A 27,254-nucleotide genomic window follows, 5' to 3' on the forward strand; every position below is an offset into this window, starting at 1 on the left:
AGTGTGAATATTTCGGCTTGTATGGTCATGAAAAAATATCATCACAAAGTCAATATTTGTAGGATTTTTGCATGGTAAGTATGATTTTTAGATTTGTCATCAAATACACATTCGATCGTAACTCAAATCATGAAGAATAAACATTTTCCATGTGCTTTTCTGTCATTCTTCGTTTGGTCGTTGAAGGGTTCGGACGTGTTTTTCGAAGCTCTCGACGTCGTGACCTAATTATAATTTGAACTGCGCGGGTAAAGAACGCTCATTTGCGGCTTGGACATTGACCAATACGGACGTGTTTTTAAAGCGCTCTGAAAAAAGTTTTGACTTTTAAATTTTTTTTACTATGACAGAATCTTAGTTGACTGATGGTCTTTGACAAAGACAGACTTGTTTTTGTGAGCTATGAAAAAAAATTGACTTTGAAATATTTTTACGATTAAAAAGTTTCAGTTCACTTTTGAACGTTGACGAAGACGGACGTACTTTCGTGAGCTCTGACTATTGATGAAAAGTTTTGAGTTTTACTGACTTGTACTTTGAGAGTAAAATTGACTTCGCGTTATAGAATAGCGACTTGGTACTCAGGTTGTTGAATGACTGGATGACTGAAGTGTTAGGTTATTGTTATGAGATAACAACTTGACTTTGACTTGAGTTGTGAAATGAAATCATACTCTTATGCGATGTTAACTTTTGAACGTTTAGTATTGACTGACAACGAAATTTTGTGAGCGTTATATATGAAATGTTTGACTTACATTAATTTTTTTGAACGACTTGACTTCACTTTAAGTTTTGACATCGGACTGATCGGACGTGTTTTTTTAAGCTCTGACTGTTGTGAATAATTAAATTTATGTTGTGGTGTCAAGCGATTGACTGTCAGTTGAGGTTCAGATGTCGAGCTGTGCGGACGTGTTCATCGAGCTGCTGTCTACAAAAAACGTGAGTACAAATTTTTTTCGTTTTACTGTTTACAAGTTGCGTGATGATGTATGATGGTTGTAATGTGTTGGGTAGAAATTACTCAGTGCTGATACAGTGTCGATATGTTGTAATGAGCGATGATAGTGGATGATGGTGGAACAGAATATTCATTGAGGTACTTTGAGGAAGCGAACATATGATGGAAAAATGTTGCAAAAATATTAAATGACAATTTATTGAATCACTTTTGTTGATATGTATGATATTGATTAAATTGTATTTGCATGCTGTAACATTTCTATTTCATTTCAGGGGGCTGTGGTGAGTATTGTAGTATAAATTTGTTTCAATAAATCATGATGAATGAAAACTGATTTCGATTCGTTTTGTACAGGTTTACTTGTATAGAAGTGTAATGCGTTGGGTAGAAATTACTCAGTACTGATATAGTGTCGATATGTTGTGATTAGCGATGATGGTGTATGATGGTGGAACAGAATATGAGCTTCTTTGGGGAAACGAACATATGATTGAAAAACATTTGCAAACATAGTAGATAAATGATATGATATTGCTTAAATTGTATTTGCATGCTGTAACATTTCTATTTCATTTCAGGGTGCTGTGGTGAGTACTGTAGATTGTAGTGCATATGTATAGAATTCAATAAAAGATTATGACTGAAAACTGCTTTTGATTCTTATTGTACAGTTTTAGGGATTATAAGTCTATAGCAACTCTGTCGGTTGGTGTTCATGAGTGTGAGCTTAATACAGCAATGTTTGAGTAGTACAAAAATGTTTTCGCTTTTGTGGTCGCCAGCTGTCCGTGATCTGTAAAGTGAAAATACACAGAGCTATGAAGCATACAAATGTTTCGAAATTTTATCAATGATTGTATACTATGCATGTTTTGATTTAGTTCGTTTCAGATTTGACATGAGATGAAAACCTGACATGATTTGAACAGAGCTGGGAAACGAAAAGGTAAGTCTGTTTCATTCCACTATGAACACTTGTATTTTGACAAAAGAAGAGATAAAGTGAGTTACTTTATCATCATGGTTTCATTTGGTGTATAACACATGAACAGAGGTAAACCTAGCTAGCTTTTCGTGTACTCTATTTTGGATGATGAGTATGTCAGTAACTTTAATTGTACGGCTAGTAAAGTATGAACATGAATGCTTTGTTCAGATTTTCAGATGTGTGCTGGCAGTTCAAGTCTGGCAGCTGGAGTGAACAGTCGTGTTTTCTGGAGCTCCAACAATATGCTAGAAGGTAAGTAACTATGTTTGTTTTGCATTGCATGTTTTTATATGTTTCAGACTTTCAAGCAGAGATGTCATGCTGACTGGAGTTGAGCACAGGGCAGTGACAAAGTGAAAGGTAAGTACTTTTGACTGAATGTTTGTTCTATGCATGTTTTGTTTTAATACATTTCAGGAGTGCTTATCCAGTGATGATATGACAGTTGGAGTGAACAGTGGAGCCAAGCAGTCTTGTTTTTGGAGCTACTCAACAAGCCTTGAAGGTAAGTTTAGAATTTCTCAATGTTAGTGAATTGAAGTACTGTCACTTGCTTTTGGACAGTCGAACAGAACAGACGTGGTTGCGAGAGCTCTCATATCTGTTGTGTTAAACTGTTTTTATGATATGTTATGTTTGTTTGTTTGTTTGTTGGTGTTGTACTATTTTTCAGATGCTGTTGTCAGTGATGGGTTTTCAAGCTGACCTGAACAGAAAAGCAATCATATGGTAAGTACAAATAGTTGTTATATGGGATGTTTTGTGCATGCTTTTATGTTTCAGGTGTACTTGCAGTTAGAGACGAAGACGATTCAAGAAGAGGACCATAGGTCAGAAAGTGGATGGAACATACAAAGGGTAAGTTGAACCTGTGTTTTTGTTTGATTTTTACCATGCATACTTTGCTTTGCTCTGTTTCAGATTTCACATGCAGAAATTAAACAGGATTTCAACTGCTGAGACACAATTCATCAAAAGTAAGGTAAGTTTTAATTCATTGATTTGAGTTGTACAATGTGTTCTTTACTTTATTTCAGATTCGAGTCACTGGTTTACACATGGAAGAAGATTTCCACGTCGGTTACTCAACTCTACAGAAGCAAGGTAAGTCGATCAAATTTTTGTTTTCATTTGTACTGCTGTAATGTGATAGTAAACTTATGCTATTTTTCATGTGTGTCATGTACAGATGGATAATTCAAGTTTGATCTGTGTTGGTTTATGTTCAAAAACGTTTTACATGTATGTGTGTTTGAAGATGTTTTGTTTCAGTGGATGTCCAGATGGCAAGCAGAACAGACGTGTTTCTTGGAGCTGCCAAACAGTGAGTACAAACGTTTTATATTTTTCAGTTGTTTACTCATAGAAGTCTGTGAAAGATGATAACAAGGGTTGAATTGCACAGTACTTGTGTCTAAAAATGCTGATGTGTGACGGTTTACTGAAAAGGGTAAATGCTAGCCAGTACTAACACTTGAGCAACCGTGGGATGTCGAACTAACTGATGATGTACTATGATGGTGAACACTTACTATGTGTATCGAAATGCTTTTGTTGATATTTATTATAGATGATTTGATATTGGTTAACATTTGTTTGCATGCTGTTAACATTTCTATTTCATTTCAGGGAGCTGTGGTAAGTATTGTAGTATTAATTTGTCTCAATAAACGATGATGAATGAAAACTGATGTCGATTCTTTTTGTACAGTTTTAGGTATTAGCACTCTATACAAAACTCTGTCGGTCGGTGTTTGTGAATGTGAGCTTAATGTTTGAGTAGAACAAAAATGTCTTTACTTTTGTGATCGCCAGTTGTCTGTGATGTAAAGTGGAAAAAACACAGCTATGAAGCATACAATTGTTTCGAAATTTTATCAATGATTGTATACTATGCATGTTTTGATTTAGTTCGTTTCAGATATGACATGACCTGAAGAGTTGACAGTCGAACAGAGCTGAGCAATGCAGAAAGGTAAGTGTGTTTCATTTTAGTATGAACACTTGTATTTTGTTTTTATATGGTATGTTTTGTGCATGCTATGTTTCAGGTGTACTTGTAGTCAGCGACGAAGACGATTCAAGAAGAGAAACATTGCTGAGAAAGTGAATGGGACTTGCAAACAGGGTAAGTGTTACAATTGTGTTTGTTTGATTTTTGCCATGCATACTTTGCTTTGCTCTGTTTCAGATTTCACATGCAGAAATGGTCTCATAGCAGTGCCAACAGTGAATAAGGATTTCAGCTGCTGTGAAACAACTCAACAGAAAGTAGGTAAGCATTGAATGAATGCACTTGAGTTGTACAATTTGATGTGATGCTTTTCTCTGTTTCAGATTCAAGTTCCTGGTGTAGACAGAGAAATGTGTTTGAAGAAGGAATTCTACTACTGTGATTCAACTCTACAGAAGCAAGGTAAGTAGAAACACAATTTTGGTTTAATTTAACTCATGTGTTTTGCACTGCATGCTATTTTTCAGGTCTCTCATGCAGTGATGCAAAAGAAGAAGATTTCAAGAAAGAATCACTGCTGCAACTCAGGCCTATAACAAGGTAAGTGTTTACTATATTGTATACAAAATGTTTCTCTGTTTTACTCTGTTTGAAGGTTTCAATTGCAGAGATGTTGCAGAGATGTTTTGACAGCTTGTGACAGAAAAGAAATTCAGCAGCTGTGTCTCGACTCTAGCCACGAGGTAAGTCAAAACAAATATACTGGTTTGTATGTTATGTTGTTATGCCCTTCTATGTTTCAGACTTACATTGCTGTGACTGTTCCACAGTGGGTCAAAAAAGAGACGAATACAGGCTTCAAGAAGAAAATTGGCTGTTGAAAACCTGCACAAAATATGAGGTAAGTAAACTATTCTTTTGGTTTGTTTTGTGCTTTGTTATGCTTAACTATTTTTCAGATTGGAATGGTGGGTCGTTACAGAGCAGACTTTTGGACAACTGAGAAGTTGAGAAACAGAGAATGATTCAAGATCAGCTAGGTAAGTCTTGATTATTGTGCATTGCTAAATGTTTTTTTTCATTCCAGTATGGCTGTGGTAAGTACACAAACTTTCTATAATTTAATATTGAACTGTTTTTATGACCTGTATTCTGCATTGTAAAATGTCTGTTTTTCATTTCAGTATCCTGTGGTAAGTACACTAACTTTCTTTAATTTTCATATTGAACTGTTTTGATGACTTGTATACTACTATGCAATGCCTAATGTTTTTTTCATTTCAGTAGCCTGTTGGTAAGTACACTAACTTTCTATAATTTCATAGTGAATTGTTTTGATGACCTGTATTCTGCATTGTAAAATGTGTTTCTTTTTCATTTCAGTATGGCTGTGGTAAGTACAATTGCCTTTCATATTGAACTGATTTGATGACCTGTATTTTGCATTGTAAAATGTGTTTCTTTTTCATTTCAGTATGGCTGTGGTAAGTACACAAACTTTCTTTAATTTTCATATTGAACTGTTTTGATGACTTGTATTCTACTATGCAATGCTTAATGTATTTTTTTCAGTAGCCTGTTGGTAAGTACAATTGCCTTCTTTAATTTTCATATTGAACTGTTTTGATGATGTGTATACTGCTATGCAATGCTTAATGTTTTTTTCATTTCAGTATGGCTGTGGTAAGTACACAAACTTTCTTTAATTTTCATATTGAACTGTTTTGATGACCTGTATTTTGCATTGTAAAATGTGTTTCTTTTTCATTTCAGTATGGCTGTGGTAAGTACACTAACTTTCTTTAATTTTCATATTGAACTGTTTTGATGACTTGTATTCTGCTAAACAAAATGTGCTTTTTTCAATTTCAGGTCAGCAATGGTAAGTAGATTGTGTTTCTTTATGTATAATTGTGTATACAAAGTTTTTTTTTCATCATAGCATGTCTTTTATATTTATGCTTCGTGTAAGTAAAATGTTCATAAATCATTCTTATCTTCAAACTAAAAATGTATTGTGCTATGCAAAATATCTGTATGTTTTCAGTTGCCAGAGGTGAGTACCATTACAGTTGAAAAGTTAGTTTTGTTTAGTTAAAGTTTTGGTTCACAGTTCTGTTTGTTATTTGGCAAAATTTACATGTATGCATTGAGTCTTGATTTCAGCTCGATTGTGGACTGAAGAAGATTGCCAGCAGAGGGATTGGATACAAAATACAAAGTAAGTACTGAGTTTCTTACTAAAAGTTTTGAGTTGTATTCATTGTGTGTAAATATGCTATGATTGCTATGAACATGACTTTTGTATTTCAGCGAAGACAACATAGGTAAGTAAAATTGTTATCTGTTTCATGTTTACTGTTACAGTTCAATATTGTGTTTATAAATTGTAAGTTGTACAAACACATTCAAAAGTTTCTAATCATGCTTTCGATTTCATTTCAGCTTTACTGCTAGACGAGTGTTCTCTACTACTTGACGAGTCAGCTTTACTACCAGGCGAGCAGTGACAACAAGGCGCCTTTGTGGAAACAACACAACAAAAAAGTGAGTATTAGTTGAAATTGTTTTACTGTATGTTATACTTAAATGCAAAATTGTGCACATAAATTGTAAGTTGTACAATTACAATGAAAGTTTCTGATCATGCTTTCTATTTCATTTCAGCTGTACTGCTAGACGAGCAGTGACAGAAAGGCGCCTGAACATGCAACACAAAACAAAAAAGTAAGTATCAGTTAAACAGTTGGTAGAGTTGTGTGTTTTTCTTTAGCAGTTTGTGTTTACTATTTTATTTGATACATGGTATATTACACATGCATGTTTTTATCATTTCAGGCTGTTTACTTTCATCGTTTACTGTTTAACACAATTTGCTTTTCTATTTTCAGTGCCAATATACAAACCTTGATGTGAACACCGAGTAGTCAATGCATACGTGTGGCGTACAGCTGCGACAAAACCGTGGGTCCATCGCACCGATAACTCGAACATTGGACCGCGTATGGACATCAGTGCAACTTTGTGAATCCATGTAACTTTGTGAATCCATGTAACATTGCGAATATGTGTCGATCGAAAAATGTGTACATTCTGCACTGAAACGAACTCGGTGTTGCAAGTGGCAAGTGTTGACAGTGTGTATGTTTATGTTTATGTTTTTACATGAAAACTAAAGGAGATTGTTCTCCTACCTTTTTTTTCCTTGTTTTATTGCGCTGGCCAGCAATATTGATGTATGTGTTTGTGTTTAAACTATGCAATACCAAAATCAAACAAAAATAAACATTAACAGTCATTAACTGTGTTTGGGCGGCCGAGGGGTTTAAGACTCCACAAGTGTGAAGCGCACTGATAGCACTTGGGGGTGAACACCTCGGTATTTCGGTGCTAAAATGTTTTCACGGTGCTTATCTTGACGCACTGTTAAGACTACCAACCAGTTAATGATTGCTTCATCTTTAAACAAAAAGTAAGTCTCTACTTTGGCACAAGAGACTCCAAGTACCAAATACCAACAATTAAAAAGCAGACGTTTTTCAAAACTATGATCGCTGAGATTGATAGTCAGATGGAGTCCTGCCCAGTTAGCTGTGTAGCGGTCTAGGGCGGGGTTGCAAGTCAATACGAAATGAGGCGCTATAAAGCAACTCGTCCCCGTTATGACCGTCAATACTTTCGACACTATCTGGGAATCCTTTCAACACCACATTGTTGCGCTGTTGGAAGGGTGGTAGGCACGCATGGTGACATGCCTGTGCTTTGCTATGCGACACCATGGTATTTTCGTACGGTGACACGAAATATCTTAATCTGGCTCTCTCAGAAACGCAGGCACGCGTTGACCGAACCTGACCGATGACCGAGCAATAACATTTCTATTAAGTGCTTCAATGCACAAAGTCTGCTAGGGCTGGGGTGGGAAGGCGACTTCTCTTGTACTCAGACAAGAGGAACGGTCACAAGTCCGTGAAAACGCCGAGTGACACCACTAGCTTTCAATCGTACAAAGCAAAAAACTTTCAAACTTTAGTTTGAGGTGAAATGATAAAAAAACTATATAAACAACTAACCGTTATAAGATATTTGCCATATGGACACAAACTATGCTACTCAATGTTGCGTTGAACATTAATTGCGCCTTACGAACTACTCGTGTTGAAACTAACATTGAGTGACTCGTAAACTTAAAGCAGTTACTCGCTTTTGACTGCATACACATTTTGTACAACGGCTCGTTATTGGTATGACTTGTCTTTCAATGAGACACATTAACACAAACGTTCAACAGTATTTAGGCTTTATATTGCGCTTGTAGAATATACGAACAAAACACACTATATAATCTACAATCGATCGCATAGTTAGCTACTTGAGTTGATATTGACAAGCGCTGGTCAATCATCTTGTTGGTAAGCTTTCGAGTGTACACAGTAGTTTGCAGTTTTGTTTCACACATAATACAAAATATGGATGAAAAAAATCTATATACATAACAGTTTGCGATATTAACTACTTTTGCCTCTTGGCCAAATCTACACTCGATCGCATAGTTTGCTACCTAGGTTGATATTAACAAGCGCTGTTTGAAAAGCAGTATTACTTCAATGCTATGGTTTGGTTGTAAGATAAAATACTAGTATATGATGCATTGATGTAACAGATATGTAGGCACATTCGTATAGTAGAAGAAAATTCTCAGCAGCAGCTGGTCTGCAAACACTACAATGCGATTTTGCAGTTTGATACGAACGTGTTTTGTTCACGTGAAGTTGAAATGAAAATCTGTCGTGTCTGATCAATGAAATATATTTGATAAAATAACACAGTTGAAAGGCAGTAACATATCTAAGGTTGTGCTATGTTACAGCTCCACAAATAGTTATTCGTCTTGCAAGATACTGGAACAGATGTCCACATGTTATTGTATATTATCTGATTTAGGATATTTTGAGAAATTATGCAACAGAACATTTCTGCAAGATGTGAAAAAAATATTTATTTAAATGGGATTTCTGAGGTTTAGCCATCGCCGAAAGGCCAATGTTTCTTCGTTAATGCATGGCAAAAGTAAAGGCTATATTGTTTGCTAGTATGCTAGTCCGTATTGCATATCGCAAGGTGGTAAAGCGGCTCTTTTCATTTCGCTGTGAAAAGAACGGTCACAAGCCCGTACAAACGCTGAGTGACACCTCTTGATCATGTAGCTTGTATGAAACGTGTTTATACAACCACAGTAGTTCAAAGCAGAACGCTTTTCCTTCTTCGAGGGAGAAGAAATCTGGGTGCAAGTCCCGGCTTTGGTTATAACACGAATACTACTCGCTGCTCAATAGCAATATTCATACTCTTACACAGTCAATATAATCTCGGGACCAAATGCCACTAGGCTCGATTTTGAGTTGCTACACTCATGATAAAAATGAACCAACACATTGACATTGAGTACGTGATTAAAATGTACCAGCAATTTTTCGCTAATCGGTATGTAGTAAAACTATTTGACAAATCTACGTTATAACTAGCACAGTTAAAATTTAACGTTTAAGCATTCGCTGATAATAGGCATGCAATAGCAATCCAACGCTGAAATGACTCACACTCCTACGCAATTAATTTTATCGCGGGACCAAATACCCATAGGCTCGATTTCGAGTTGCTATTGAACAGAAAATGTACAATTATAAACTATTTTTGAATTACATTTAAAATCATACTAACTGAACTTAGAACATACACCAAAACAATACAAAAGGAAGCCCATGCCAGAACATACAGTTGTACAAAATACTTCTCATTTCAAGAACTAAATATGTTGTACTCATAAGATCCTGTAAAATTAAATTATTCTTCGCATTTGCGGTGTTTGTTGGTCAATACGCAACTCTTCGCCGTTCTGAAACGTGATTACAAAAACCTCTTGATACAGATCCTTATTGCTACAAATCATTGTGTATTGGTCGATACAACAGCACATGATACGAAAATTGATAATTTTGTGTTTTTAAAGAAATGTTAAAGCAATGGAGCGTTTGTGATTATTTTTTTTTATTATCAATTATTCCCAATATGAATCGTTACGAATAAAGACGATAGCGTTCATTCATTTTGATATCGTACAAACAGTGACATATTATTAATTACATATTTTATATAAATACGGGCCATAAAGCATACAAATAATAAAGCTAACGCAAGCAGAATAGAATGGAGAGAGCATACACATACTCATTTCAATAAATTAGCACACACATATGACTAACAACATCTAAGAAGAGTCAACAACTATAGATGCACAAAATAAAACAATAATATTAAAAGATAGATATATAAATTTGCATGACAAGTAGAAAGGCTGTGAAAAATTACGCAACTTGTTTCAAAAATAGGTATAACGAGTGGTTCAAATACAGCATAAATTTGTTTTATTTGACTTTATTCACTTTGTCTTCTTGAGTGGCTCTGAACACATTTATATGTGAAAGGTAATTTGATGTATGTATATGTCGATAAGAGATTATATTAATATAACACGAAATAAACTTAACCACCGCATGGTTAATCTCTACAAAATATTATTTTATTTCAAAAAGCCAATCTTATGTAAAGAACCATGTATCAATTACTATTACAAACAGCACCTGAATTGTTACATGCAATAAAACTACTATTTTTCAAAAACAATATGGCTAGCGCTAGCAAACACGCTATTAAAATGTAATATATTGTTTGTTTATTGTTAGTGTTCTTTCTCTCATGTAAAACTTTTATAATGTTGACATCCATCTTTTTATCAATGCAGCTTTCGTCAATATAAACATATTCGACTCTTAAAACTTAGAGTACAATTTGTTTGTGCTAATAAAAAAAATCCAATTTCACGTCACCAATAAATGTCATTAAAATGTTTCAAAAGTAGTATCGCTCGTTTAAGTTAGCTACGCTCTTCTATCTGCTAAGACGTGATAGACACTAACACATGATAAAATTGAAAAGCACTCGCGCCTGTTTGTTTTAAATGTTTTCCTTCCTTTTAAAGGCATACATATGTGCTCGCGAGTCTTTTTAAACAGCGGACTGTATTATGGAAATAATCTGAACGACCATCGAATTCACTCGCTTATGGAGTTGGCCAAGCATGCCCAAAAAACGTTCTGTGAACAAGGATTTTCCTTCGGAAAATCTAAGACTATTGCATCTTGAAGCAGTTTACTAATTTCCTTTGGAAGAAACCGCAAGGGAATATCTTCCAGGTACACAATAATGCACACTTGGCGATTCGTTTTTATCCCTTCCATTATTGCAATATTCATTTCGAATTTACACCATTTGTTCTTGATAAAATGCCTGCTGACAAGTAAAACTGTCTTTCTGCTCGCGCCTATTGCATCCACGATGTTCAATGCATTGACATCCCCAAGCGGGAAGTCGCGGTCTCGAATATCTAGCCGCATGTTGTATTCAATTTCAAGCTTATTATGCAACGCCACGATAATTGGACTGCTGTCATTGTCAGCATAGGCGAAATATGCATCGTACTGGAACAGTTGTTGCCTAACATTGGAAACACGATCTCTATTTCTTACGACGTTGTAGTACCAATACACAATATGCCAGCGATATCTAAAGGTAATTACTGAGAAATTTACAACAAAAAACAGGGTAATTAATGACGTAAGTGATAAAATCAAAGCTAAGTACTTGTAACATTCAGCCTCGAGAGCTTGCACTGTAGCTGAATTTATCAAAGCGTGGCTAGAATTGCTGAAGTAACACTTATAAAATTGTTTTCCTGTGAAAGAAACATTTTGTAGTTAGCAACCATTTTAGAAATTCAATATTATCGCAGTCGCACGTTAATTTATTGTTTTCTAAGTCAACAACCAATTCATGGTTACTCACAATGTTAGACAGGTATGAGCGAACTGTGTATGATAGTGTTTGTATTCGATTGTTTTTAAGATTTAGAAAGGTCAAATTTCTTAAATTATGCAAATTAAGATCGAAGTTGTCTAGGTAATTTTTCGAGATATCAATTACCCTCATGCTGGCACATTGAGTTAATAGTGACTCCTTTAAATTGTATATCATATTCTTTGATATATTAAGTGTTTCTAGATTTTTCAGAGGTAAAAATATATCCATAGCTTCTTCAGTTCCTAATGCGTAGCCTAAACGATTGTATTTCATATCGAGGTATTTTAAAGATATTGTGTCTCTAAATGCTGTCAGCGACACGTTTTCTATAAGATTGTCAGATACATTCAGAAACGTTAAATTGAACAAAGAATGTAGATCGTCGTCGTCTAATATTTGTATTTGATTGGACGAAATGTCAATATATTCCAAAACATTTTGCGTGTCTCCGAACACAGAAATGCTTAAAGAAGACTTCAATCCGGTAAATATAAATGTCTTCATACTTATTACCGAAAGATTAAAAGCTGCATTTGTTTCACGACGCGCGCGTTCTGCAGCAACTCTATTTTCATTCCAGACCTGAAACTGATTTCCGCAATCTAGCTCTTCAATGCTCGGATTAGTTAATATGAGTTTATCGAGAAAAAACGCATTAAATAACATATTTTGTCGTAAACTCAAAACTTTCAGTGTATAAGATTTTGAAAATAAAGGATTGTGATAATCTATCAAATCGATACAATTGGAATCCATATACAATTCCGTTAAATTTACTTGATTAATGTACAGCAAGTTATTGTTATCTAACTTGTTAACCGATTCAAAAGGATCAGTTATCTCATTTATGTTCAGTATTTTAACCGTACTGTTGATTAAGGCCTTCGCTATGGGACCTAACAATTGGGTCATTCCCAACCGGATATTGCTCGAAATATCAAGGTTCTCTAAGGATTTAAGTTGTGAAAGAGCAACTGGTGATAGTGATGACAAATTACATTTCCTCAACGAGAGAGTTTGCAGTTTGGGCAGCCCACTGAACGTATCATCTTCTATAACGTCTATGTCACATCCCCAAGGAGGTTTACCTGCCAGAACTAATGTAGACACGTTGGTATTTAAGAAGTTTTCGTCAAACTTTATCTTTCTAAATCCATCGATGGCAAGAAAATTTAAATTAATTAAATTTCGGAACGTCCTGCCGATGAGTTTTGAATCACTATTCTTTTGAACATTGGCATGCACAGTAAGTACGCGAAGATTTTTCAGGGAATCGAACGTCCCTATTGGAATATGAATTTGCAAAACAAACATATGGTTATGATCTAAATGTAATTCCATCAGATCAGTTAGGTCTTCAAATGTGTCCGAATCAAGGCATTCTATACTATTGTATTGCAAGTTCAGGTATTGCAAAATGTTTAAGCCTCGGAAATTGCCATATTTCACTTCAGAAATATAATTGTATGAATAATCTAGCCAAAAGGTATTTTGACTAACAGTTTGGAACGCGTTTTCTAGACTTAAGTACGAGCAATCCACATACAAATATTCTTTATGATCCTTCGTACAGTTGCATGTATTGCAGACGACTGGTGAAGTAGGTCCAAGAACCTGCAGGGACTTTTCAACCACCGTCCATTTCATTCCACTTGACCGTCGCGACCCAATATATGCAGCGCCATCGGATAACTTCGCTGGATTTCTATTTGGCAACCATTCAGTCTTTATCAACGTGATTTGATTTACTAAGAACGTTATTAAGATACATTTAAACATTTTTTTATTTATTAATCACCGTCGCAATTTATGACAAACTAGGTACATTTCAAGATAGCATATATCCTTCGCAAATGTCCAAAATAAGTTTCCTTATGAACGTTTCGTCTATTGACTGAAACATAACCAAAGAATCACATTGTATTTGTGAATTCGCTGGTAACCATTAATGTTATTCACATTACAAAACATGCTTTGCATGTACAAATATGCTAACCACGAATTCACAAAGACAGCATTTGTATTAACACATGTATCCATTCTAAAAAACTGTGCTTAATAAAGTGATTGAATTTTCATACCACTTAAACCATAACATTGTCCAATAATTTCCTTGTATTCAAATTAAATGATAAGTGAATGTGAGCAATGAAAGCGGACATTTTCTTGATTAGTCACCTCACTTATTTTCCGCCTTCAGTGTAAAATCACACTTAAACGTTAAGACGGTCTTCAAGTTTCATGACATTATTCAAAAGTAGTTTGTTTGTTTTTTATTTGTATAAAGGAACATATATATATTAAATGGTGAATTGCCTGTTCATACATGTACGTCATTCAAACGTACAATAAAATAAATGTCGGAACAAAATTAATGTCTATGTCGATATACTCTATACTTATATGCACCTGGATACTTAAACCCATGCCGTTTTTGATATTATTTCGACAATGTTAGACAACAATAAATAGGATCAGTGTTTTTGCCAGTTTTTCGTACAAAACATCGGAGCGAGCGAGCGCAATAAAAATAAATATATTTATTACATGTTCCATGTAGGCGACCAAAACGTCTAAAATGAAAACAATATTGCATCAATAGTTATTGAATATTTCTGCTTAACACATTCAAAGCTAAAAATTTTGCCCAAAAATTGCTCCTTATACATTCTGGTTCTGTTTGTACTTAAGTCTATGGTTACAATGGTGATCTAGAGCTACGATGGTCTAATATGACATAAGACCAATTATCGCACGACGCGTGTCCACTATTACAGCATGCATCTGTATACACATGTGTCCGCTAATTTCACATCACTCGAACATAATTCTATTCGTTCTAAGCACAAACAAGCGCATGCATGATATAATATTTTGTGCTGTTAACATTTGTGTCGTATTTTTTTTTAAACGGTAAGTACATAGCTGGACGTAACATTGCCAGAATTAAAATGAACAACACTTTTACCATCCCCCATCTTAATTAATCCCGAACTATTCATCAAAAATAGAAATAATACAAAGCTTTAATTTCACATAATTCAAATTGAACAGTCACAAGGAAACATTTATTTGTTTTAATAGCATTTTAATTACATAAATGTGTCATGATAATCAGATAAATTGAATAACAACTTTCGGAGCGATTAAATGACGTTACAGTGCCGCAGTAATAATTTGTATGTAATTAAATATTATATGCTTTATATATTTGTATAAAATGTCTTTTGATCAGATTAAGTAGAGAACATCGAGATCAACGAACTTAAACAGATCATATCTAAAATGTGTTTGTGATATTTGATTGAAAATATGTGATTAAATAACAAAAACATTACATTTGTACTGGCATTTTTATATACAATTTCTCCTCTTTAAATTGCAAATATTGACCCTTTCAGTTTTACATGAAAATACTTTTAGCTACAAAAAATGTAGTTGGTCGGCCGCCAGAAATGCTGTACATGTAAGGGACACTTCAAGGGTCCAGCTTACGCTGTAGTTTTAGTCATTTGTCTTGGTTTTATATGTTTCGAATAATGTACGAAATGTAGAATACATGGTAGGTGCCGAGTTGAAGGAAGCTTATCTAGTTCGGCCCAAACAGAAATTTGTCTTAATGTAGATGACCTTTTTTTTAAGGCGCACTAGAGGAGAAGTATTTTCAACCTCAGGATCATCCATATACCGGTATTCTGTATATCGTACAACAAAACCGTCGAAAAGCGCATCACTACCTATTAAGTCGTTTGTTTCCAGGTGAAATACAAGAGTTTCAAATACCAAATATTTATATTTTCGAATCACCATGACTAAAAAGCATAAGCTCATCAGCCACAATACAGTTCATATAACATTGACATTTTATTGAAAACATTTGAGCGGCGCTCTGGGAAAACAGGGCTTAATGCACGTGACATATTTGAGCGGCGCTTTGGGAAAATGGCCTTTATGTACGTTACACATTTCAGCGGCGCTCTCGGAAAATGGGACTTAATGCATGTGACACGTTTGAATGGAGCTCTTGGAAAACGGGGCTTAATGCATGTCACACATTTGAGCGGCGCTCAGTGAAAACCAGGCTCAATTCATTTGGCACATTTGAGCGGCGCTCAGTAAAAAAAAAACCCACCAACAACAACGTATGAACGAAAGGGGATACAAAAGTGATATATAGTCACAAGTCATACGATTGCAGCATCTGGTAATGCATTGGGAACCATTGAACGACACAACGTACAATTAGGCAATTAAAAATGCATGACCCTAGATCGGTCACCTAAGGAGTTGTTTCGACTAGAACCGTTTGTTTTAGTTGGATGCTTCGACGTTTTCAACAGGATTTCAATCAATAATAAATTATTCTTTCGAAATTTATTAAAGAATATGATTTCATATAATGTAGAATCTTCCAATGTAATGCCCGTGCTGTAAAAAACTTTGTGATCTCTTTTTATTATTAAAAATCCCACTTTGTTTTGCAATGTCTATTTGCAGATAAAGCATATGGTCGTTTGTGCTGTTATTTAAATAACTGATTATATGGCCCGCGGTTAAACAGCAACCCTTCTTACATTTACAACACCATTTGTTCTCGACTAAACCGTTCACTGTACAGGTATGCCGTGTAAAACACAAGTTAAAAACGAAAGTGTAATGTTTGTGTCATGTGGTTGGCTAGTAGTATAGGTTCTAAGATGTGGGGAATAAAGGACACCTGCAATATATAATAAATTTTATTTATTATATCTGTTTACATTGCATCGTATGGCGGATAGACATAAAGCATCATGTGAAAAATCAAGGGCGGTCATCTATATACTGTTAATGATACGGCATACGTAAACATATGTATAGAGTAAATTCGTACTATCGAATTTGTTGTCAATGGAAATGTTGTGTTCCATGCATGAACAGCTGCGTGTAGCAACAAGCACAGCTGTTAATAAATGTGTTATAACTATTTACATATAGAGGCGTAGACTGATAAACGATTGGATTAAATACTAAAGATAAAATTGTAATATATGCACAAAATCAGCAGTATTTGACCCATTTTATTGTAGAAAATTACTGGTAAAATGTATTTTTACCTGATGACCTAGATTTTTGACGAATATGACATAAATGCTTTTTTGTATCAAGATGAATTATTGAGAAAGAAATCTCATTCTTTATAAAAACACTAAGCATTACAACACCCAACATATTCGGATTACTGTGATAAACTGACTAACTACACGCTAAGTTATTTCAAGCAAATACCTGACATTCATTGAATTATTACAGATTGCCTGGAAGCGTCTTAAGTGAGTTAAAGAAAACTATTTGATATTTAATATCTGAATCCAAATTGAATAAATACTATGTATAGATTCGTTCAAGTTTGAGAAAATCATTATTTTATAAGATGGGACCAGATATCCGAATATTCGAAAATCGGTCGAATATTTGTATCCAAATTTCATATTCGAATATTCTATTTTTATTAAAGATACTTCTAAAAAAGTTATAAGTACATGTACAAAGTCGCAGTTTGGGTTAAGTGCAGACGACCTTCCTTTAAAAGTAATTGTTAGGATAACAGCTACCACCAATGAACGAGATGATAATTGGAAAACAGGAGGGTATAAGGAGAGGTTCTGAAAGTCAGAAAATTTATTAACGTGAAACATCAATGCATATCGAATAGCATTCAATTTGTTTGATATACAAATCTGTGTTTTTACAACATCAGGTGGTATAATACACAGTATCTTTGGACTTGATTGGGCCGCAGTTTGCTTGTATTTCAGTTCAACACATCAATCGCTCCTGAGGTCTCAAAGACAACACTAGTGCACTCGTTTAGTAAAAGAAGATGTTAATAGGGGGCAGTAAAAGGATTTTTTATGGTAAGTTTTAGCAAGACAGACCTTGGATAGCGAAATTTATCGTGAACGTATAAAACGAACGACGTGTTTTACGAATGTAGGGACATATTGTTTCATATCAGGACGCCGGACGGGACGTATGACGTTTTTTTAATGCTTTATCCATATATTAAATCAATGAATATCTAATCAGAATTTAGTTACTGAAATATTAACTTATTAAAGTTACGTGGTTCTTAATTAAAAAATAGCAGAAGAACAGCATAAATATTATTGATGGGAAGTTATCCAAACCAATTAGAAAACAATATTTATTTAAAGTGAATATAAGAATCAATGACCCATTTTCAAAGCTGCACCTATTACACGATTGATATTTGTGTCAATAGGGGATAGTACGTCGCTCCGGACGGTAATAAGTTCGGACATATTAATAAGATGTTTTGAAATCGAAAATGTCATTTTCAGTATTCGTTCCCATCCCTGAAAATGAAAATTGCAACTTTGACATAAAGCAACTTTGTTTAAATGTTAAAAATTCGACAAACGCTCCTTTGAATTGAATTCAGAGGACATTTGTATAAATCACAAAGAAGATAAACAATTTAAAATTGTAATTATGATCAAAGCTTTTGTGACATATTGTGTCGTCCCCAGCCCATTTAACTGTCTCCGAGCTTAAATCTGCATTTACATTACATGCGATGAAGCCTCTACGTCTAGCTACGTTGGAGGCATTTAACTAGGTACGTCAAGGGTAATGAAGTGGTTGGTTTGTTTTAATTTAGCGTATCATCGGGTTGTCTGTATAATATCGTACGTAATTGATAGGCCGTGTTTGCTTCCTTGATGACTGGTTGTTAGTTTAAACCTATTTATTTAAACTCGATTGCATCGAAAGCCTAAGGCTTATTTGAAACGTTCTCGTGTTCCTTCCCTGGACTTGAACCAGTACTTGGTGTCTATGGGGGAGTTCTACAGAACTGTCCCACAGTGGGGATCTAACTCGTGACCTCTCGGTTGCTAGGCGGACACAATATCCACTACGGCACTGCAGACGTTTAATAATGAAGAGTATACCTCTTAAACGCGCGTACGCGATATTGTAATCCGAACCTTATGATGAGAGTGAATTACTGCATTTGTTTGCATATATTTGACCACCAATGGTGAGCCCTGGATTTAACTCAGCGTGTGTAAGATACAATTAATGTAATCAAATTACCATCAACTATCCGATCACATAACGCACAATCCTAGTCTTTTTGGTAGGGCTTTTTCCCAAAAAGAGTCCGATATTATTGGTACTATTATATTTTAAATAAGCGATACTACAATTACTATGAGTTATGGTTATCGTATTATTAAGATTGCAATAAAACGTTTGTTTTGCATCCTTTATGTTTTTTCACCATCTGTGTGATAGCAGCTTTAAGTGATCTGTTAAGACTGTAGAGGCAACGACGAAGATAATAAACCAGCATAAATATGACCCGTTATAAGTAATAATCTAGCATGATAAATATACATGTTCACGTAAATACTTGTATATTTTAAAGTTAAATTGAATATAATTGTACGTATTATATAACAATATACTGCTATGTAACATAACATTTGTATTGCACGTATACAATTAATGTTAGCAACTTTTACTAGTTTATACACAAAGCATACAGTTATCTCATCGACAGACACTAATTGTGTCAAACTCCGAACGTAAAATATGTACATTAGCTATATAGTATTAATATAATTATTCAGGATTATAAGCCGGTAGATGTAGAAAAACGTGCGCCTATGTGCGTCTATGTGAATTAGTAGATGTACTACTGGGGTACATTCAGTTCCGACATTCCTTAATGTAATAGGAAAGACATACTGAAGAAACTGTCAACGGAAGATACGTGCCATATTTTAGTTCTCGAATATATTATGAATATTTAATAAGTCTGAAGTTTGAGTTTTGTTATTGATATGATGTTGTGTTAAACCTATGTATTTCAGCTTTATAAAATTGAAAGCTGGGCTACACATCAAACGATACATTGTTTGATTGCCAGAAAGGTAACATATTTGGTTTGGTGATAGGCCGGAAGTGCAGTTGTCCCTTACTGACATACGTATGCGCGCACTGCGCACTGGCAATTCAGCTTACATAGAAAACATTTGATAGGGGCTAACAGGATATGACAGGAATATTAGAGCATCTTTAGAATGCTTATAGAATGCAGTTTAAGACCCTTGATCATTAGACGGATACCATTTAGACCGTGCTCAGTGAAAAGGGGCTTTAATGCATGTGCGTGAAGTTTCGTCCCAGATTGGCCTGTGCAGTCCGCACAGGCTAATCAAGGGCGACGCATTCCGCATTAATGATATTTTCTGTTTAAAGAAAGTTTCTTCTTAGCAAAACTCGAGTTTAGGCGGAAAGTGTCGCCCCTGATTAGCCTGTGCAGACTGCACAGGCTAATCTGGGACGACACTTTACGCACAGAGCACGGCTCATTACTATCCTGAAACGAAGACCTGTAAAAATGTATTCTTACTATTGTTAAAATTTGTATTTTATCAAGATGTATGAACTGAACTTACAAATATACACGAATGCACAATAATATACATGTACATGCTGAACATGCATTGGCTTTAGCCTGGATCATAAACTCACCCTAAGACTTATTGCAATAATGTTTATTACTTTATAAGTGCTGCAGAAAATGTTATGAAGTTTATTATTACAAAATGTCATATCAAAGAAACGCCCTTTCACTTCCGACGTGTTCCAGTGACAAACAAGTTTGATCAAAGCAAACAATACGGTCCTTCATATTGATCAATGTAGATGTTTTATGCATGCTCCAAGTTCCACGTGTATGACATTTAAAAATCCCATTTAAAAACAGCTGATAACATATGATTCTGTATTAATATATTTGTTTAAATGTCTACATAAACAGTATATATACCGGTACCTTAACATAAGTCTATGCTTGTATTATAGAAAATCGACATCATACATAAATATAATAGACAAACAGCAATATGATGTAATGAATCAGATGATTTAGTACTAGTTTGCGGGGAAAATTGATACAACACATTAATTTTAAAGCACATTTTGCAATGTTTAAGGCAACGTGTTCCCTTTGTACAGTATTGTTGTGTCATTTCAAAAGGATTTTTAATGGATGATGCTCATCATTATAAACATTTATGCCCAGGAGGTAAAATGACCTTCCATCTAGCATCCGTTTACTCTCACGACATGTATGAAGCACCGCTGAGATGAGATTCGACATTTATTGCGATGCAAAACTTCAAACAAAACACTTCCCAAATATAAAGCATATTATTAAGAAATCTGGCAAAAGCCCTAAATTAAGTTAAGCTCGTCAATCATTAAAACATACACTTTCATTTGTAAGAAGTGTTTTTTATTAATTCTCATTTGATTTAAATTTACATCATAAATATTTGTTCAAATGTAAGTATATGTTTTAATAAATAGCTACTGTATCACGCGAAGGTATGTTCACATATTGTTTGGCATAAACACAACTTATCAAATATATCTAAAATATGTGCAAAAAGTATTTATACACGCGTTTTTTCTGACAATTGTTTTCTGCTCAAGATCTCGAAAATCTTTAATCAGTATCAAACTTCCAGAAGACGCTACACTGTAACATTATCAATGAAACCGATTACACACATCTCTCATAGAAATTACAGTAAACAACATTGTCATATATCGTCAAAAGGTCATTTATGACAGATGAAACAGTAAGAACTACGATACGATTTCTTTTACATAAGCAGATTGATGAACGGTAGAGTCCGCTATAACATTTTCTAATGTTATTCCATATGATAATTCAATTTTATATTTGCGATGTTTTCATAGTATAATTTTTTCCATTAGTCGGTTCTTGATTACCCCATGCTACTTACATAAATTACCCCGTCAACTCATTATGTACCTATTACAATATGTATAGACATCATGTCAAAATGTTCGTTTTCTTAACATCATAAATACAGTATGTACTGAATGTACAAATAACTAAACCACTTACAGTGAATATTGGTGTTTGATTACATCACTTTCTTATTTGGATTCAAATTATGTGTGCGCAAATAAAAAATATATTCGGAATTTCATTAACAGACTAAAATGGTGTAATGTTTGTTTCATCACTATTATAATTGGGTTAAACTACTTTGTTTTGATTTTTTTACACAGCGGGAATAATAAAGCATATTTTACTTCATATTTAAATAACTTTTTAAGGCTATACACACAGAAAAACAATATTGAACAGCAAAATGTTGATTATTTTTCCTGCATTATATAAGTTTTATGTATACGATTATGATTTTTAAATCAATTCTTATTTAAATACATGGTTGAAAAAAGTACAACACAAATTAGTATCATAAGATGCACAGGCGTAATTGACAGATGGTGTGTCAAATAACTTTAAAAAGTAATTGTTCACAGTAAAGAAATATGGCAATTTTCAAAACGTTGATTTACCAAAAAAAGACTAAAAACTTTACGTTTAAAAAAAAATAATTACACGTGAATAAGAAAGATGTTGCAATAGTAATCATTTATTGATACTCATAAAACGAAATATTAAAACAATGATATAGCTTTTGTTCCGATGTTCGATGAACATTAAGCAAACACTTGTAATACCAACATTGGACTTTTATAACATTATACGTCCATAGGCGAGAGTCTTGTAGTGGTAGCGATACGCGTTTGCTTCTTTAGGTTCCGGGTTTGATGCATAGTACAGGCATATAATTATATTTCTATTGTGTTAATATAATAATTTAAACTATTCCAATACTGTTTTTTACGTACATTAATTTAATTATAATAATAAACAACACGAGCATCTGTGTGCAATTCTCCTTGATATGTAAGTAGATCATATTGTATGCAGCAGTACTGTTTATAACGTATTCTCAAATATTACAAATGAAACGACAAAATAAACACTGTAATTCATGACTCATATATTAAATATCGTGATGCCAATAACAAACTTATATCAGAACCGAACAGAACATACTTTTATTACACATACACTTTACAGTTTTTAGTGTTAAACAAAATAATACAAAATACATGAATATAGTAAGTGGATTTAGCAAAAAAGTTATAAAATAGTAATGGATGAACTTTACAGATAATTGAACAAAACTCGTTTAAAATCCGATGTTAACAGTGTATCTGGCTACATATGGAAACTTTTAAATACATAAGTGTATTTGTTATCATTAAGGCAAAACATTAATTGTAATTTGGAGGAGCATACAATAATACAATTCGAATCCAAACCACATATTATTTTAAGTAGCAACGGCACAAGTACACATTTTAATATCAAACCTGCTCCGGAACATAACGTACACAAGTTTCACGGAATGCAAAAGGAATGAATCAAATGTTTTGTATTCATTTTTGTGCATAAGGCTCACCGCAGCTAAGTTATTCAGTTTATTTGATCACAAAATGAATTAAACTCAGTTTAACAGTATATTAAATTACCTTCAAAGAATGTTTAACATAACGCTATCATTATTTTCGGTTCGCATAAAAGTAATATTGCCAAAACTGTGAAATTTATTATTCGTTTAAATCGTATGCTTGATCATAATTTGCTGACGATGTTATATTACATACAGATTAATACGTGCTATGGGTACCGGTAATTTACATATATTTGTTATCATTTGAGATATCAATGTTGTATTTGATAAACTAGTGCATTGGCATACAGCGCGAGGACGACGAAGAGTTGTTTGACCGACTGGGTGAACGGGAAATTAATGGTCCGACTACATTGATGTCAACCCATTAGCTATATTTTAATCAAACTTTTGTCATTAACTGTGTAAAAGAATAGTACATTCATTTATCAACTTGCCAATGCATAAAATATGCGTAAACGCTGCCGAAATCAACATCAAGCTATTAACAAAATTGTATGATATATGGAGAATACATGGTTGGTGCCGAGAGGCAGAAAGTTTATCCGGCGAGGCTTAGAAAAAGAAAATAAAGCGAGCCCTATTTTCTTTTTCTCTATCTCGGCACCAACCATGCATTCGATTTATCCTGCATCATTTTAAATTATGCCTTTAAAACCTTTTATCAAAGATAAACGATTAATTGACATAACAAAATAAATATTCCAGTCGGGCCTAAAACATATTCACAACATTGCTGACGACCGAATAACTACAGATTGTGTCACGTAAAAAATAGTTCAACATTAACTGTTCCTTTTAATACAGTCCATTCTGAGAGCGCGGCCACATGAGCTAAGCGGCCAACCTGCCGTATATTGCCAGTTCAGGTGCGCCTGTTCATTTATGTTCTTTAAAAGTCCGTGTTAAGAACTATTATCTCGTGGTTACATTACACTAAATCATTGTGTATCCCTCTGTGGTCAAAATAGTGACTATTGCTAAAGAGTTCCTTTTCTCTTCTTGAATACAAGCCATTTAACAATGTGAGACGTGTCTTTTGTGGTTAATTGTAATATCCTTTATGTGTCTGGAGTCTTTTGATACCTTGGATTGGAGGCGTACTTAAAAGACGAACTTTGGGGGGGGGGGGGGGGGGGTGCTTTCTATTGTGTGGGTTTTTTGTCGAAATTAGGCTTCCGAAACACGTTTTTGGCCTGGGGCGAAGCCCTAAGGCCATAGTAATGATACAAATTTCTGAGACAGTCAGAATTGGCTGGCTGTCAAAACAACCACGAATGAATGAATTCCTAAAAATCCGATTTTCCACTTGGCGGTCATTTCTGCGCAATCAAAGAAGAGGGACCTATACAAACAAATAGGTCCCTGCAAAGAAGTTCTCAATAACCCGCATTGTAAATACAGAACATCACTATATAACATGACAGTGTCATAAAACGTGTAAAAAAATATTATTGAAGCAAAATTGCTAAGCATTGGGTACGACATAGTTATTATTATTGTTTGCTTATTCATGCGAGAATAAGTTCCTCACCGGTCTAGGCCGAAAATATACGAGTGTCTACGGAGACAGTAAGAAGAATTTTTTTCTGATACATTTTTTAAGGTATTAGCACTCTAATGAACTTCGTGCAATATCGCCTTCTTTCGTACATATCCGTCACTCCGAACGTTATCCGGGACTGTGCGGAAAACTACGAATATTCTATAAATACGCTATGAAATATTAAATGTAGGATCCGCAAGCTAAATACAATGACAACAAATATGGCCGACATTGTACCTGACAGATTGGGTCGTTTAAAGAAAAAGCAATTTGCTATATTGAAAGAGAAAGATTAATAAAAGTGTTATTATTGTTCATATTAATGTGACTGGAGTTAATGGTAAACGTCAACTAATGAATGGCAGTGTTGATATTTATGAAGAAAACGATTCCTGGAAATACGAATGTCAAACGCTTGAAAAGTTTGACCGCTATAAAGAATAACGTTTAGAACCCGTGTCTCTTACAAAAATTAATATTGTTGGTGAGCAGTAAAAGGGGATAAAGTGGATTTATGCTTGTGTGATGACTGTAGCCATGTGAACGGGTTATCGTACGGCAAAACCCATCACGTAAAGAAAAGTCTTCAACTTTTCAAGAAAGGAATGCCTTGTTTTGATATCAACACAAAGCTCGGAACAGGAAGGTACATGGATTATGCAATATTGTGTTTCAAGTATAACAGTTTCATTATTCATAATTGGAGTAAAGTAGATTTTGTAGGAAAAGTGCACCCTGTCAGTGATTTTTACCACATAATCAGGCTCATATTTGCGTTCATTTTGAAAAAGAAAATATGCCATGTAAGGAAAAAGTTGTGTTGTAAATGCATGGAAATCAAGGACAGCATATTTGAATTTTATGACCAAGTAATGATTTTTTCCTCAAACAAACAACACAAAAGTATATTATGTCCCAAACACTAAAATTACTATTCCGAAAATGATATGCCAATGACTGCTACTTGTGTGATCACCTAAATTATGTATTATGGTTATTCAAATTAAAATGCTGCATATTTATTATCTTTTCAGCAATGATCAACAACATTGGTGGTCCAGGAACGCTTAATTACTTTTTGTCAACACTGTATTTTCTAATGATCAATTGAACTTAAAGAAAATGGAAATACATGCGGGAAGGACGTACATTCATCAAGTTTCAACTATCTCCTTTATAGCAGACAGGCTTATAAGATGGAAACGAAGTAGGTGTTTCACTGATTTATGTGATTGTTAATGTAGAACCAATGTTTTAAGTAATAAATAAAATGTAACGTTAATAGTCAGTTTCATATCCAGTAGGGATAATACATGTATTTGGTATTAACATTTGGATGAAGAATGTATATATGTGGTGTTTACACTTACTTATTAATCCATTTTAAAAGAGTGTATCATATAAAATACTAGTAATGCCATGCTATGTCGTGAATGTCTGAATAAATAAAAACGATGACGCATATCATAATGGGTTATATCACACTTCTCATGAAACACTAATGTCAGTTCTTATTCCTATACAAGTGCTTGTGTATTTGACATCTGTATAAGATTGTTTTGTTAAATAACATGAAAAAAATGTTGTCAATTCATTGAAACAACTTTGAGAAGGCTTATTGAAGCCAAATTAATAAGAAAAGACCAAACATTTTTATTTTAATAATAAAAATGGTTAAAATTATTCATACACAATTTGCACTTATGCATAATTTTGTTCGACTGAAACTTATTGAAGTTCTTATGAACCTGCCTGAATATAACTACATGTACAAGTCAAATATCAACTTCAAAGGAACAATGGTGTTATCTTTTCAGTGATACATTGTATGCTGATTACCTGTGCAGGAGGAAAATGAAACCAGACAGATTATGAACTCAAATTCAACCCGTAAAAAAAGCTAGGAACTTGCAGTCACTGAGTGTTCTTGTTTACAGTCATGTGTTCAATGCTGCAACAACATATATATTATAGCTGGCTCTGGACTCAACCTTATGCATCTTAAAATGATCTTTGAACGCGATGGTCTCAAGAACATTTTTATAATGAATAACTCAGACGGTCAGCCCAGGGTCACCAATGCCAAGCGTCTTTTGGAGACACTTATTCCAACCTGTCGAAGTTCTTCAAAGAACTACCATGACACTCATGTATTTGTTTTGTCTGTCATAACAAGTTTAATGTTTAATATCACTAGTATCACTAATCATTGATAAATCTATTTTCCTTTAAACATGTTTGATTTAATGATTTAATGTGCCTTGTTACTAAATTATTAATGTTTTTATTTTCCTGTTACATTTTCAAGTCTTATTTATAGAAGAACGCATTTCACGTGCAATTTCAAACTAGGTTAGCAAATCTTACTGCACTGAGTAGGTTCCATCTCACACATGGTATATGAGATGTATGTATGTTTATATGTTTATGAGTTTATTATAGGCTTTTCTTCTTTTTTTTATATCTATTTATAATAATTTTTGAACATTTAGCTCATCTTT

General features: G+C 34.1%; 1 protein-coding gene and 1 long non-coding RNA gene across 11 annotated transcripts; one reads left to right on the top strand and one right to left on the bottom strand.

The window, feature by feature from the left end:
• Window positions 1-445: 445 nt before the first annotated feature.
• Window positions 446-7,216, top strand: LOC127842721 (uncharacterized). 10 transcript variants are annotated; one of them, XR_008031845.1, is made up of 7 exons: window positions 446-945; window positions 1,546-3,059; window positions 3,228-3,279; window positions 3,585-6,130; window positions 6,355-6,456; window positions 6,577-6,636; window positions 6,801-7,216. It is a non-coding gene; the product is annotated as an uncharacterized LOC127842721 (long non-coding RNA). The 10 variants fall into 10 exon arrangements; XR_008031847.1 differs by having other exon boundaries at window positions 1,546-1,913; window positions 2,124-2,207; window positions 2,373-6,130; XR_008031849.1 differs by having other exon boundaries at window positions 1,546-4,509; window positions 4,713-6,130.
• Window positions 7,217-11,363: 4,147 nt separating this feature from the next.
• On the bottom strand, window positions 11,364-13,608 carry LOC127842315 (toll-like receptor 4). Its single transcript, XM_052371749.1, has one exon. It carries the CDS (start codon window positions 13,603-13,605, stop codon window positions 11,686-11,688), a length of 1,920 nt encoding a protein of 639 aa, XP_052227709.1. The 5' UTR covers window positions 13,606-13,608; the 3' UTR covers window positions 11,364-11,685.
• Window positions 13,609-27,254: the final 13,646 nt, after the last annotated feature.

Source organism: Dreissena polymorpha, chromosome 8 (genome assembly GCF_020536995.1).
Source record: "Dreissena polymorpha isolate Duluth1 chromosome 8, UMN_Dpol_1.0, whole genome shotgun sequence".
Lineage (NCBI taxonomy): Eukaryota > Metazoa > Mollusca > Bivalvia > Myida > Dreissenidae > Dreissena > Dreissena polymorpha.

Excerpts from the sequence above, each read along its gene's own strand:
- LOC127842315 (XM_052371749.1), bottom strand. The coding sequence starts at position 13,605 with ATGTTTAAATGTATCTTAATAACGTTCTTAGTAAATCAAATCACGTTG.